The 15819-nt window shown below is 51.3% G+C and overlaps 1 protein-coding gene across 1 annotated transcript in view; it reads left to right on the top strand.

Annotated features, from left to right (window-relative positions):
- The first annotated feature begins 9770 nt into the window (after window positions 1-9770).
- Window positions 9771-15819, top strand: part of TOGARAM2 (TOG array regulator of axonemal microtubules 2) — a 44463-nt gene continuing 38414 nt past the window's right edge. The window contains 6 exon segments of the mRNA XM_061431380.1: window positions 9771-9782; window positions 10278-10431; window positions 10578-10721; window positions 11405-11686; window positions 12340-12551; window positions 13252-13439. Of these exon segments, the coding sequence (XP_061287364.1) occupies window positions 9771-9782; window positions 10278-10431; window positions 10578-10721; window positions 11405-11686; window positions 12340-12551; window positions 13252-13439 (992 nt within the window).

Genomic DNA, 15819 nt, shown 5'->3' with positions numbered 1-15819 from the left:
TGGGATCTTCCTGGACCACAGCTTGTGAAATCTTCCTGGACCAGGGATTGAACCCATATGCCCTGCATTGGCAGGCAGAGTCCTAATCACTGGACCATCAGGGAAGCCCAGCCAGGGCTCTTAGCTTCTAGCCTCAAAGACTTTCAAAAAGGGCATTTCCCGCTCCTTGAATGTCTGATTGCCTGCAGTAAAATTGTTATTAAGCAAACAATAATGTTAATAGCCACTGTTTATTGAGTAGTCGCTAGGGCCCAGACACAGTGTTACGTGCTTGTCCTATTTTATTGAATACTGTCAATAACCGTGTGAGAGTGTTATTTCCATTACAGTTATGTGCGTGCTCAGCAAAGTTTAGTCACATGAAGTCACACAGCTAAATGGAATTTAATTCAAGTCTGTTGACTCCTAAGCGTCCTCTCTGGAGTACTGTGTACCACCACCTCCAAGAGCAGAGGACTTCAGCCCTGCTGCTTCCGCTTAGTTGCTCTGTGGCCTTGATAGTTACTAACTTTTTTTTTTTAATGAATTTTTTTTTCTATTCCAAATTGTGTGTGTGCATGCTTAGTCACCAAGTCATGTCTGACTCTTTGTGACCCCATGGACAGAGAAGCCTGGCAGGCTACAGTAACCAAGTGAAGGAAACTAAGATTTCTTACTTCCGTGTTGATATGTGCCAAGAACTAGGCTGCATGGTGCTAAATATTATGCCACTTCACTTTCTAAATCCAATAACAAGGCAGATATTATTGTCCTCGTTGTATAGAAGTGACTATGGAGAAGAAAATGGCAACCCAGCCCAGTATTCTTGCCTGGAGAATCCCATGGATTGCCATTTCCTTCTCCATAGTCACTCAGCTAAGTCTCAATCTTCTTATCTATACAATGAGGACAGTGCTTGGCACATATCAACATGGAAGTAAGAAATCTAGTTTCCTTCACTTAGTTACTTCTCAGTAAAGATGTGCTTTAATTTTGATTTCTTCATTCATTCATGATACAAGCAGTTATTAAGAGTTATTACTGGGATGTCCCTGGTGGCCCAATGGCCAAGGCTCCAAACTCCCAATGCAGGGGGTCCAGGTTTGAGCCCTGGTTGGGGAACTAGATCCCACATGCCGCAGCTAAGAGTTCACATACCACACCTAAAGAACCCGTGCATTGCAACTAAGACTGAGAACAGCCAAATAAATACATTCAAAAAAGAGTTATTACTATGTGCCAGGTACTGGGTTGGACATTTGTCTGCATTTCTGAAAATCCCCATGGGCCTACACCTGATACTGTCTGGAGGACAGAAGGGATATAGGAGTCTTGATCTCACCTGATCCCATGACAGCAGGAGAGCCAGTGGGTGCAGCTCCAGAGCTGGCGGAGGGGCGCAGAGAAGGAGCAGTTAAGGTGGGGGTGCCGTCTCATCTGGGCATTGCCTTCCTGCTGGCCCATGTGCCAGTCATAGCTTGAGGCAGTGGTGGGGAGCGGGGTGCCCTGAGATGCCTCTCACAGAAGGTCTGGTGAGTGTGGGTATCCATCTCCTGGTTCTGGGTGGCAGGAGGCTCTAGGGATTCCCAGCTCCAGGAGTGGCTGAGTCCTTATCTGGAAGTTGAGAGTCACTGAGGAAATCAGCTCTGCCTCAGGCTAACAGAGATGGAGGCATCTGGCTGGGGCAAGGGTGGGAAAAGGAACAAAAAAATTTTTTTTTTCCTGGGGTCAAAATACGTCATATTCCAGGGCTTCACTGCTCTCGTGCTCTGCGGTCTAACCTCCTATTTCATGGATGATATCAAAGCCTTCTTGCCCGTTCCCTCTGGACTCCCCTCCGCTGCCTCCCTTCACATCCAGGGACCTGACCATGCCTAAGCCAATCCCCCTCCGCCCCTCCACCTCACCTCCCATCCAGGTAGCTCTGGGATCCTGCTCCATCAGTTCCCCTGCCTCCCTTCACATCTACAGCCTTTCCCTTCTTCTGGCTCTTTTTCCTTCTCCTATGCACATGCTCCAGTAGTTCCTATCCTTAAAAGAGATACAGAGAACAAGCACCAACTTCACCCACCTTCGCTCCTCCCCAGCTGCCACCCACGCTCTCTCTTCTTTCCAGCAGCTCTGAAGAGTAATCCCTACCCATTGTCTCCTTGACATTCCACACACTTCTCAACAGCAGCTGCCTGTGATCTCCAGGTCCCCCAGGCACAGAAGCTGCTATAAGTAACCTGGTTGATGTCCTCAGGGCCACATCAATGGGCTTTTCTCACTCCTTACCCCTCCCGACGTTTTTGCTGTGTGGACACTTCTGCTTATTCTCTGCTCTCTGGGTTTTCCTGGTACCCACTCTCTACCTCCCTGAGTGTCCTCGCTCTGGCTCTCCTTTCTCATTGTCAGGGCTTCCTGGTTCCAGGACCTTTCCAGAGTCTTAGATGGTAATACTATAGAAATGAATATTGCTTCCACAAGACTCTTTTTTTTTCTTCTAATCCACGCCCCCCCCCCCTTTTTTTTTGCCATGCCATGTAACTGGCAGGATCTTAGATCCCCAACCAGGGATTGAACCCAGGCCACCTGCAGTGAAAGCACCAAGTCCTAACCACTGGACAGACAGGAAATTCCTGCACAAGACTCTCAGGCAAGCAAAGCTTTTCATTGAAAGAGATAGTTTATGCTCAAGGTAGAAGGTGGGGAAAAGGGACCAGCTCAATGGGTGAGTTGCTTTTATAAAAAAAAAAAAAGAGAGGGCTGGTCTCATGAGCACTGGTAATTTCCAGAAATAGTCAAACATCTTTGATCAGCAGTGGGTGGCTATCAGGAATAGGGAGTGTTTCTGTGGGGGAAAGGTTGGCATGAGAATTTTCTGCAAGAAAGCACAGGGACAGATAAGGTTGAAATTGACAGTTGAGCTTCTTGTCTTGTGGCCACTAGATATGCCAGGCATTTGTTCTCTAGCTTGTAGGGCTTGTTTTGCCCAAGGCTGTTCCCGGGTCCTGATTCCAAGATGGTTGCACTCTTGCCTGTCTTGTTCCTACTGACAATATCTGCTCTCATGGCTTCAATCGCTGTCTGATTCTCAGGGGTTTCCTGGCCTGTGTCTCCAGCCCAGATCACCCTTTCTTGAGTCTCAAACCAACTTTCTGGATGCCTTTACCTGGGGGCCCTGGAGAAGCCACAAACCAACCTGTCCAAACCAGGACTAAGGGTCTCTCCCAGGTTGGCACCTGCTACTGTGTTCACCATCTCAGCAGCAGAGGCACCCTGTGCTCTGGCTCTCTCTTCAGATCCCTAGACTCGGCTAGACTCTCCCAGCCCTCCTATCCTCATCAGTCTCTCTGTCTTGCTGATGTGGCTCCTGCTTCTTTCTCAGATCTGACCCTGTTCTCCCATTTGAACCACCTCTGCCCAAAATCACACTCTTCTCTTCTCTCTCCAGGGTTATTTCCACAACCTCCTGCCCTGTCCACTTACATCTGTCTGCCAGCTGCTGTGGGGTTCATACATTATAGTATGTATGTAGAATACATACAGTACAGTATGATGCCACGGAGTATTGATTGCTTACTAGGGGCCAGACTCAGTACTGAGTAATTTTGTGTTTTATTGAATGTATTATTGAAGTAGGGTAGGCAATATCTCTATTTTTGCAGTTAAGGAAACTTTGGCTCAGAGAAGTTTGGCAACAGGTCTGTGGTCACACATCTCACAGGTGTTGGAATTTAATCTCATTCACCTTTGGATTTTAGTTCCTCACATACAGCTCAATGAGTGAGCAGATCTCAGACTTTCAGTGATAGGCCGAACTCAGGAGGTCAGAGTCCAGGGGGTCACCTGAGAACATACAGAGTTTTCCCTGGAAGGCTATGGGGTAGGCTACCTCCTGTGGGGGGAGGGAACAGGGTATGTATGGGAGTGGAGGTGTGGGTGGGTGATTATTTTCAGGGGACACCTGGGGTACAGGCAGGGATCAGATCTAAACTCTGACATTAGAGACAAATCTTGGTTAAGTCACGTATCTTTTCTGTACCTAGTCCAGAGGCTGAGCTAGTGTCTCTGCTTGGGTCCTAAAATTTTGTCAAAAACTTCCTTCCCTTGGAAAGTTCGTCCTGGGTCCCCATTGAGGGGTCTGCATGAAAAAAAAGGTTAGATGATGTCATTTCTCAGCTAGAAATCCTTAGAGCTCCCTTTGCCTGCAGAACAAGCCCAGACTTGACAGAGCTGTGCAGGTACCGGCCCTCGACTACCTGCCTAGACTTGGGCCCTCCCAGCAAACACTAATCTCAAGCCTATTTGGTCCTCCGTGCCTTTGCTCAGAGTTTCCTGAGCCTGGATTGCCTTTCCTACTTCCCTGCCTATCTAGGTCCTACTTCCTTCCCAGCCCATTGAGGATGCAGCTTTTCCACAGAGGGTCTCTGGGTGCCTAGTCAGATAGCACTGAGGCTCTCCCCATGTGCCCATCCCTACCCAGGACCAGGAAGGACTGGATTCTCCAGGTGTTGCAACAAGCATTCCCCGGGCAGTATAGAATCACCATGAAACTAGCTGGCGACTCATCTGGTTTGAGCCTCTTACACTGTAGACATGTCTGACTCTTCCTCGTGAGGGGTGCCTGTGTCACCTGGGTCTGTCTTGGAGGAATGGAGGGCTGGCCATGGTAACTTTAAAGATAGCGTGGGTTTGCACGTTTGTGCATGTGTGTTTATATGCAGGGTGGGGGAGGGAGAGGAAGAGCTAATACTAGACATTAGTGATTACCTACCAGCAATGGTACTAAATTATGTTTGTACACAACTTCACTGAATCTTAACAAAATCCTTTGTTAGAACACTTTTTCAGGTAAAGAAATCAAAGCTCAGAGGAATTAAATAATCTGCCCAGGTTCATTCAAGAGGGCCAGGGCAGGGTCCCAGCCTCCCTGTGTCAACCGCAAAGCAGAGTTCCAGGAGTCCTGAGTGGGTGTTCAGGGCAGCCTGGGGTGGGGGGTGGGGTGGGAGGATTACTTACCCCCAAGGCCCCTCTCCAGTGGGTATCTCAGCAGGGATATATTTTGGGTTCAAACTCTAGGTTTGGTGACTCAGTCATCTTTCCCTTCTCCTCTCTCTCCTCTCCTGGACATGGCACCATCATTCCCATCAAACATATCTGAGTAGGTGAGCTCTCTGACTTACTGGAACCCACGTCCCAGGACTGGGGACCAACCCCATCCCAGTCCCCCTGTGCTGACCCTTCCTCCCTCCTCAGAGCCTTGCCCTCCTGCCTGAGGACTGTTCATTTGAGGACCAGGATCTGCCCAGCTCCCTCCGGAGCAAGGTGGACCCTGTGGGCTGTGCGAGGCACAGGGCCGTGGGGACTTTGTCCTTGGGGCTGAAGGCATTCTTTCCTGGGACAATACCTGTTTGTTCCCTTTCTACTTGAAACCTGAGTCCCCTTCCGTCACCTTTCTTCATTCCTGCGATGCTGGTCACCATGGAACCTCTTTAGCCATAGTTTTAGTGGAAGGAGTGGACAACAGTCAGTTACTTTGGGTCACTCCATTTCCTGAGTGGGGACTCTGAGGCTGAGGGTGGAGGAGCCAGCCACCTTGGGTGATCCAGAGCATCAGGGGGTGAGGAGGGGACCCCGGTCCCCAGAACCCCCTCACTGTAGCCCTTTAGGTCAGGGACTGGTTTTCTCTTCAGGGGACAGTCACTCCTTGATGCCCAGGACAGTGATGGGTCAAACGGGGGTTCAGTGGATTGTGCCTCAGAGGTCAGCACTAAGTACTGTCCATGCCAAACCCCAAAGCTTTGTCTTCATTTGGAGTGGAATATCTGATTGTGGTTTTATAGTTTGGGCATAGATCTTTAAGTTTCCACCAGGCCTTGGGGAGGCGCCACCTGCTGTCCTGACAGAAGACGTGGTTGTCCGTACACAAGTGTAGGCACCTCCCATTGGCAGGTGCTGAGGAGGCCAGTATGTAGACCCTGAGGGCCTGAGGGGTCAAAGGTGTGAACATAGGAGGGGGAGGCCTGAAAGGGACTCTGTCTCATTGGCAGGTGCTGAGGAGGCCAGTATGTAGACCCTGAGGGCCTGAGGGGTCAAAGGTGTGAACATAGGAGGGGGAGGCCTGAAAGGGACTCTGTCTCATTGGCAGGTGCTGAGGAGGCCAGTATGTAGACCCTGAGGGCCTGAGGGGTCAAAGGTGTGAACATAGGAGGGGGAGGCCTGAAAGGGACTCTGTCTGCTGGGTTGCCTGGGCAAGCCATGGAGTGTACTCAGCCTTCCCTTCCATACTGTTGGTGTCCCTCAGGGCGTGGAGGGACATGGGCCATTCTGGTCTGCCGGGGAGGTAGTAGTGAGAGGGATGGAGGCAGTCTTGCTCAGAAGGTGCCGTTGAACCTTATGTGTCTGGGCCCTCAGGCAGCTCTAAATCTTCTTTTTAGCTTCATAGACATGATTACTATGGGGAGACTGAGACAGCATATCCACTTTGATAGCCTAAGGTCAGAGTCAGGGCTGGGGTCTTCTTATACAGGGAGTCTGAACTACAGCCTGTGTGAACATCAGAGTCACTCAGGAGTTAAGGGAAGAAAAATAACCAGACAAAGCCCTGTGGCCGTTCTCTGGAAGAGTCTGCTTCTGTGGAGATCTGGGTATCACCTCAGAATCTGTCATTCTAATCAGTTTCCAGGAGATTTTGATCTGCAGCTGAGACTGAGAACAAGGGCTATAGCCAAACACCACGTTTCCACATGTGATTCACACAGAAAGTCTACACCCTGGTTAGATACAGGTAGCAGGAGTCTGTGGTGTCCAAAGCCTGGACTCCAGCTTGTTTACTTTGATTCAGTCTGTCCCTCGAGGAACGTTCTTTCTGGGTTTTGCTGGAAGCAGCCATCTTGACAAATTCTTGAGTCTCTCTTGCTCAGAGAGGTGAGAGGTGGGGTATTGGGACCCATGGAATAAATCTCCCTCCACTTCACTCTGGAGAAGGGCCATGTCTCTCAGCTATTCCAGGCTGCTTGTTACTACTGTGACAGGCAGTTGTCTTCTCCTCTGATTGTGAGGAAAATTCTCCTCAGAGAACCGAGTGGCTGGAGGCTGTAATCAGCAGGACCTCAGAGGCTGGGCTGGAACCCCTCTTTGGCCAGGGGTTGCTAGGAGCTGCTCTGCCTGCTGGGGTCTGGGTGGGGACATGGTGGGCTGGCTTCCAGACAGAAGGCAGGAGTTTTCAGTTCCTGGGTTAGGATTTGTTGCTCAGCAAAAAGAGTCTGGCATTGCTTCCTGCCCTGTCCCCAGATGGTATCTCAAGGGACCTACTCTGGGGCAGAAACTGGGGGATATGGAAGGTGTGGCCTTTGTCCTGATTTTATCATTGATCATCTCTGGTCACCTCCCTACCTGTCAGGGTGGAAATGGGTCACTATGATATCAGCAGAGAATTTATAAAACTGAGTGAACTTGCAGAGTCTGCGGTGAGACCTTTATTACATGAGAAAAGAATGAAGTCAGGTCAAGGGCAGGAATGGACGACTGACCCCGGAGGGTTAAGGGAGGCTGGAAAGAGGCTTGGAGGGGTCAAGCGGTCAGCTTAGGACAATGAAATGGCTGGGTGTGTCTGAGGTTGGCTTGGTCAACAAATTGAGAATGAGGGCCAGGAACTTTGTGCAGAAGACTGGTGTGCCTGAGAGAAAACAAGGGAGTTAGTCTCTGCAGAGTCCCCTGCTGCATCCTTGAGTGATAAGAGGGGTTGCAAAGCTTGACTCAGCATGAGCTTCCAGGGCAGCTACCAGAGTAATGAGCAAAGTAGAAACTGGTGGGGAAAGGAAGTGTCAGACTCCCCCTTGATAAGCTCCACCTTCCCCAAGACCCTGAGGTGACCGTGTCAACGCCAAAGCCACCAGCAAAATTGGGTTCATGCATTTCTTTTTTTTTTTTTTTCTGCTACAACAAAAGAAACTTTATTTAAAAATATTTTTTACAGACATGGGTGCCTGAAAAAGCTCTTTAGTTAACTGTGTATGGAAGTGAAAAAAATTAATAAATAACATTAGTATAACAGAACCTCTAAACATTAATACATTGGCAAAACAAAATGGACTTAAAATGAAAATGACTCTTAAAGCTCTGCTATTCTCTGTAAGAATATTTACCTTCTGTTTTATTCTTTCTCCAGAATGAAGGGTTCATGCATTTCACTGACACTGTTCATAATGGACTGTCTACAGTCATGCAGACTGCCTACATGGACTGTTTACATAATGGACTGTCTATAGTCATGCAGTCTGGAGAGTCCCTTGGACTGCAAGTAGATCAAACCAGTCAATCCTAAAGGAAATCAGTCCTGAATATTCATTGGAAGGACTGATGCTCAGGCTGAAACTCCAATGCTTTGGCTACCTGATAAGAACTGACCCATTGAAAAAGACCCTGATGCTGGGAAAGATTGAAGGCAGGAGGAGAAGGGGATGACAGAGGATGAGATGGTTGGATGACATCATTGACTTGATAGACCTGAGTTTGAGCAAGCTCTGGGAGTTGGTGATGGACAGGGAAGCTTGGTGTGCTGCAGTTCATGAGGTTGCAAAGAGTCAGACATGACCGAGCGACTGAACTGAACTGAACAGTTATGCAACCTGGGGACTTGGAAACTTTAAAGTGTCCAAGAGAGTCCGAATGTTAAAAGTGCCCTCAGTCCATGCCAAGTGCCAAGTCGCTTCAATCACACCCGACTCTTTGCAACGTTATGGACCATAGCCCACCAGGCTCCTCTGTCCATGGGATTCTCCAAGCAAGAATACTGAACCGGTTGCCATGCCCTCCTCCAGGGGATCTTCCTGACCCAGGGTTCAAATCCATGTCTCTTTACATCTGTTGCACTGGCAGGTGAGTTCTTTACCACTAGCACCACCTGGGAAGCCAGTGGCAGATTTCTTTACTACAAGAATGCTTTACCGGCTTCTCTGGTGGCTCAGCGGAGAAGGCAGTGGCACCCCACTCCAGTCCTCTTGCCTGGAAAATCCCATGGATGGAGGAGCCTGTCCGTGGGGTCTCGAAGAGTTGGACACGACTGAGCGACTTCACTTTCCCTCTTCACTTTCATGCATTGGAGAAGGAAATGGCAACCCACTCCAGTGTTCTTGCCTGGAGAATCCCAGGGATGGGGAGGCCTGGTGGGCTGCCGTCTATGGGGTCACACAGAGTCAGGCACGACTGAAGCGACTTAGCAGCAGTAGCAGCAGTTGGTGGCTCAGTGGTAAAGAAACAACCTGTCAATGCAGGAGACACAGTTTCAATCCCTGATCTGGGAAGATCCCACATGTCTAGGAGCAACTAAGTCCCTGTGCCACAATTATTGAGCCTGTGCTCTAGCGTCTGCAACTATAAAGTCCAAGTGACACAACTACTGAAGCCCGAATGCCTAGAGCCTGTGCTGAGGCAAAAGAAGCCAAGGAATGAGAAGTCCGTGCACCACAACTAGACAATAGTCTCTGCTTGCCGCAACTAGAGAAAACCCCGCACAACAACAAAGACCCGGCATAGTCAAACATAAATAAAAATTTTAAAGCTCTTAAAAAAATAAAAAAGAAGAAAGAATGCTTTAGCTCCTGGGGGGCTTCCCACAAAGTGGTTTAAAAAGAGTTTGTGATTTGTACTGATCCTCTCTGCCTCTCTCCATTGTATGTCCCTGGATGTTATAGGTTGGGGTCCTCTGGATGCTTGAGGATTGTGCTCACGGCCCAGAAACTAGCTGCTGCCTCTGGACAACCCCCCAGGTGCCTCCTCCACCCAGGGCATGGGCACCCGTGACGATGTATCCCCAGGTAAGGGGCCCCAAGGAAGGTTGTGGGGGTGGGGATCTTCCTTGGATACTCCCACGGGCTCTGCTTGGGAGATGTGGTCAGGCCGCCAAGCCTTTCCATCCGGGCCAGACTCTGTGGGCTCTCCCTGCTCAGCCTCCTGTGGGGGGCTCCCTATCTGGCTCCAGATTCCAGGGCTTTGCTTCCACTCTCTGAGCTGATGGGCTGACTGAGGGTAGTGTTCTGTAGTGGGAATACGAAGACGGGCCAAGGATGCAGGAGTGGGTCCATGGGAGAGCTGGGTGGCCCCGTTTTCCTCAGCTGACAGGGCAGGAGACAGTGTGGCCAACTGTTTCAGTGTTCCAGGCCTGGTGCTGCCGCTGGGAGCCAGCTGTGTGAGCCTGTTTCCCCTGGAGGGTGAGGGAGTCAGCGGTCATGCCTGGAGCGAACGGGTGCTTGTGAGGTGGAGCTGCTTCTCCTGGGAGGGGCCTCTGCAGGGGCCTGGAGACTCCTTGCTAGGAGTGTGGAGAACCGGGAACGCCTGAGCAGTTCAGGGAACAGGCCACTGTGCTCAGGGCCGAGGACCGGGAGCTCATGAAAGAGGCTGAGAAGGTGCAGTGTGGGGAGGGTTTGGAGCAAAGCTGGGAGAAGTCATGCGGAGCGGGCTGGAAAGGTGGGCTTTGGTGGGGAGCACGGTGCCCTGGCCGGCTGGGGTCGGGGTGGCAAGCCCCCACCTGAGGGCAAGGCTCTGATTTGGGGGATGGGCCACAGAGTGCCCGGGACCATCTGTCCCCTATCCCAGCCTTAGTGGACTCTAAGACACTGCTCTCCATGCCTTTCTGTCCCCAGCCAAAGTTCCGGCTCCTGTGGCCGTGTACGGTGGCAGCGTTCCCCAGAGCAGTGCTGGGCCCCTTGCACTCCCAGGTGGAAGCAGTGACTCCAGCCTGGAGACTTTTGGAGAAGGTGAGATGGAGGGATGGGCCTGGTGACTCCATCACATCAAATGGCCTTCGAATGTCCCAGCAGCCTCTCTGGGGCCTTGGGACAGAGATGGGCCATTCCACCTGGCAGCCACACAGACAGGGTCAGTGACCACAGAGCAGAGCTTGGACCTCATCCTGGAGGGAGGAGATGGGTGTGTTTAGATGCCCAACTGTGTCCTCAAGCCATGGCAGGTGTTAATTTTACCCTGGTCCCTGCTGGACATGTCCTTTGGTTTTAGGTGGGTCCTTGGGCTTCCTTGGTGGCTCAGATGGTAAAGTGTCTGCCTGCAATGTGGGAGACCTGGGTTCGATTCCTGGGTCGAGAAGATCCCCTGGAGAAGGAAATGGCAACCCACTCTAGTACTCTTGCCTGGAAAATTCCATGGACAGAGGAGCCTTGTAGGCTATAGTCCATGGGGTCGAAAAGAGTCGGGCATGACTGAACGACTTCACTTCACCTCACTTTTCAACTCTCTGCCTCAAAGGATGGAGGTGTACAGAGGGCTCCTGCAGGAACAGGGAATAAGTGGGGTTCTCCTAGGAATAGCAGGAAGGCCCCAAGAGCCCCAGGAAGGCAGAGCTGAGGTCCTGGGGCCTGGGTGGTGTTAGCACCCAGGGAAGTGGGGGGAGTGGGCTCCTCTAGCATAGCAGTTCTTGTCTCAGCCTCCCTCCAGCTAGCACCCAGCGCCCTCCTGGAGAAGCCATCACAGCTCTTGAGTGGACATGGGGACCCTGGAAGCCTCAAACTGGATGCTCCTCTGAAGGGCTGGCAGGCCAGGAACGGCCACCCCAGGAACCTTGCGGCCTTGTCTCTGGGTCCCCACCCGCTGGTGCCGCTCCCTTCGCTGAAGTCAGAGGCCAACAGTGTGGCCCGGGACACCACCCAGATCAAGGACAAGCTCAAGAAAAGGAGACTCTCAGAGGGCTTGGCAGCATCTTCCCGTGGTGAGCCCTGGGCCCTGCCCAGACCCCAGCCCTAAGGTCAGGGACCCCAGGCCACTTGGACTGTGAGAGTCAGCAGGTGTGCAACTGGCAGCTGGGGTCAGAGGTGGTCGGGGGGCACCCTCTCTACAGCCCCTGCCTCCTCCGTGGAATGCCATCTCCCACTTAGGCCTCTGCAGCGCTTCCCAACCGGACTCCCCATTCCCACCCTCGCCTCTTTCTAGTCTTCACTGCAGAGCAATTCTTTTCGAACACAGATCTGACCACCTTCTTCCTCCCACTCCTGCCAACTATGCTAAAGCCACCCAGTGGCTTTCAAGTGGATACAAGGACTAGAACCCACTGCTTTCTCTCCTAATTCAGTACTGATTTTGTTCCCCTTTCTACCCAACCTGCCTCTGAATTTTAATTATTTAATCAATTTATTCTGAATTTTAAATAGGTGACTTTGACTGACACTTACTACCAAATTTTACAGGAGTGGGAAAGGACACTCAGCACAGTCTAGGGGTGGGCTTGGGGCTGGGGGAACATCTGCCCCCTCCTCTCACCATGCCAGCCTCCCCAGGACACAAGGCCCTGTTGCCAAGCAACTGAATTAACTCCACCCCCCACACTCTGGGGACTCACTTACTCCCCATCCCTACCACATACAGCCTCTCTGGATCCCGGTGGAGGCCCCAAAGGAGTTCCCCTGAAGACTGCCATCCCCCGGGCCACCTCTCAGAGGCTGCTGAGGGTGTCCAGGCCGATGCCTCCCATTCAGAGCATCCCCACCACCCCAGAAGCCAGCATAGCCAAGGAGAAGGGCCTGGACCCGCCCATAAGCCGTCAGGGTCCCCAGGAGCTGAGACCTGGTGCCCAGGAGGTAAGGCAGTTGGACTGCTCTGAGTCTTGCCTCCCTGTCCTTCTGTTTTTCTTTCGATCCTTTACCAATCCCTGTTCCTGGGCCCTGAGCATCTCTGAAAGTATCTTCTCTGGTAGTTGTCCCAGAGGTACCGAGCTGGCTCCTTCTAAGCAGATGCTGTGTGATTATCCATCTTACATGTGATGGTTCTCAAGCCTTCTCTGATCTAAATGTTCCAGAATTTCCTATGGTTCTGACCCTCCTCACTTTTGGCAAGGGACTGTGGCAGAGGGGAAAGAATACTGGGTTAAGACTCAGGAGATTTAGGTTCTGGTTTCCACTCTGCCCCTCACTGGCTGTGTGACCATGGGCAAGTCACTTCCCTCTCTGGGCCTCAGTTTGCACTAAGAAAAGGGAATTGGACCTGATGTTTTTAAGGATCCCTTTCAGCTCTGATGTTCTAGGATTTTCTGAAATGAGAACAGAAAAACAACTAATAATAATGACTAAAGGGGTTGGAGGAGGAATGAGAGGACCCCTTTTTGTTTAAATGGTAAGGAAATAATGAGCTCAGAGGTCCCGGGTTGTACTATTAAAAAGAGAAGCAGGATACTTACCAGTGCTGTGGATAGAAGGGACCACTCTGCACGAGGCACCTGGGAGCTGAGCATCCAGAGTGGACTGTTTCGTGGACCAGACCCTCCTCTACCTCTGCTCTCAGGTACAGATTTCCCAACAGTACCTGCACTGCAATGATGAGAAGATGCACAAGTCCCTGGGAGGCATTGTGATCCCACCCATCCCCAAGGCCAAGGTACCCGCTGGGACCTCCTGCACACCTGGCTCCCTTCCCAGCCTCTTGCCTCTGGGCCAGGACATCCTCACGGGCCTGAGGCCCCCCACCACACGGTAAGCAGCCCTAAATCAAAACTACCTGTGGTCCTCTCTCCTCTACCCTCCAAGATCTGCTTGGACTCCCTATGACTGAGTCTCCACCCCAGGGCAGAGCTCTGGGAGCCAGATGTGTGGAGGGCAGGGTCCTCCACCATGAGCCTCTGACCTGGGGCAGTCACAGAGCTGGCCCTTGACTCCAGCAGGAGGGGTGCATAGGCTTAATTAACAATGTCTTGACCTCTGTTTTCTACCAATGTCCTGATACGTGTGGTTGCTGCCCTGATGAATAGAATATGAATATTTTTAAACCACTATTGGATTCATGATAGCTCTTTGTGATGGTGCATTTTCTTAATGAATGGACATTAAAAATGCAAGCATTATTGTGTCTATATATGGGGGTAGTCTACAAAAGTTTTGGACTAAAAAGGGAATCAAAAAACTGGGAATCAGTGAATAGGGAGAGTGAATAGAGAATCAGTGAATAGAGAGAGAGGGAGAGATTGAGACAGGGGGAAGTAGAGAGAGCGCTCTCTTTGGGGTCTGCTGTGCCCATTTCTCTCAAGGGTCTTCTGTCTCCCACATCGCCTCCCCTTCTGTCCCAATACATGTCCACATCTTACTGTACCCTGGTGAAGTGTGGGAGCCCATCTGTGGACCTGCTCCTGGATTTAAGCTCTCTGCTCGATTTTTCCACCGACCTCTTCCTCTACCGGCCTCCACCTCCTCACCATCGACACCGCCTCCTCGTTTCCTGCTCAGACATCCACCTCTTCCTCCCCTCTGAGAGTTCGTGGTGGCTTTCATGACTCTCTGGCCCCCGATAAGTGACCTTTCTACCCATCCCACTGCTCTTGAGCTGTTGATGTCCTTGAATTCTTTGTCTTCCTCACCTTCCTGACTTCCAGGCAGTTTCCTGTGTGCCCCCTCTTTCCTTATTTCTTAAGTGTATTCCAGAACTCTTCGCCTCCATCTCCTTGTTCTCCCCTGGGAGGCTTATCTGTGCAGGTGGCTTCCAAGGTCAAGTGGGATGGGAGACTTCCGCATCCCCTGGGCTTCCCTCCTCCTGTTGAGCATTCCCAGGCCCTCAAGGCTAATGCAGATCCAGCGTTGGAGGCAAGGAGGGAAGGAGGGTATATCACCACCACAGCATCACGGATGGAGCTCTTCGTGTTTCCCCTAACTGTCTCTCCCCCATGACCCCCTAATTTCCACTGGGCTGCAGGAGTGCTCTTTGATCTTCCAATTTCAGCATCATTTTCAACTCTTGCCCCCTGTTCCTAACAGATTGCCAAATTCCATGCGGGCTTTCTTAAGCAACGAGAGACAGTACGGAGGCTACCACCCCTGCTTGCCCTGCCTTTGCTCTTGGTTTGTACTTGCTGGCTCCCCTTTGACCTCCCCCTGGAGCTCCTACCCCATCTCCTGTGGCCCTGAGCTCTTCATCATGATCTTTTGTTTTCATCCACCCCCCCTCCCCAAATACACCCCTTCCATGCACCTCACTTCTATTGACTTCCTGGTGCCAGCAGCTTAAACAGGAGTCTCCTTGGCCAGACATTCAGGGTGTCCCAGTCCACCACTTCACACTTCCTCCTGTGCTGCTCTCTGGGAGCCTGAGTGGCAACCCTCTCCACCCCCATACCCCTGTGTCCAGCCCTGGACGGCACCTCCCTGCAGCCCCAACATGAGCCTCTTACCCTTGGCCTGCTGGTCAGTTCCTACATTTTTCAAGCCCCAGCTCCACGTCCACCCTCTCTGTCAGGTCTTCCCTGGCCTCCTCGGGATGTGGGGAAGGGCTCTGTTCACACGGCACCCAGCCTGTGTGCGGTCCAGCCACCTCCCACCTACTTATTTGCTCACCTTTTATTTCAACCTCATTTCTATTCTTGAACTTGCAGCACTATAAGGCAGGGGCTATATCTGGACACTTCTGTGGCTCCCAAGGTGTCAAGCTCCCATGTGAACTGCCATGGATTAGTCACACGTGGATTAGGCAGATAACATCTGAAGTATCTGCCTATTTGCTGTCAGGTTGTGACGTGGATTTCTCTCCCTTGACTCCGTGAGGCTAGCTAATGGCTGGGAGGGAGACTCCATTACCATTTCATCCATCCTTCATCTGTCTGTCTGTCCATGTGTCCGTGCATCCATTGAGTCACTGTTAAGAACCACTCTGTGCCAGACACTGTGTCAGGCGCTATGAAAGCAAAGCCAAACAAGACATTCCCTGTGTTCTGGGAGCTCATAAGGGAAATTTACCAGCAGACCATTGACTAAAAGTCCCAGTGAGGTAAACACTAAGGTAGAAGGCTGCCTCTCATTCTGAGGAGCGCTGTGGAAAATTATTTCAATCAGGCCAGGAAGACTTCTCAGAGGAGGTGAGGCCAGTTGA

The sequence above is a fragment of the Bos javanicus genome, chromosome 11 (genome assembly GCF_032452875.1).
Source record: "Bos javanicus breed banteng chromosome 11, ARS-OSU_banteng_1.0, whole genome shotgun sequence".
NCBI lineage: Eukaryota > Metazoa > Chordata > Mammalia > Artiodactyla > Bovidae > Bos > Bos javanicus.
This window is presented reverse-complemented; position numbering and strand designations above follow the sequence as displayed.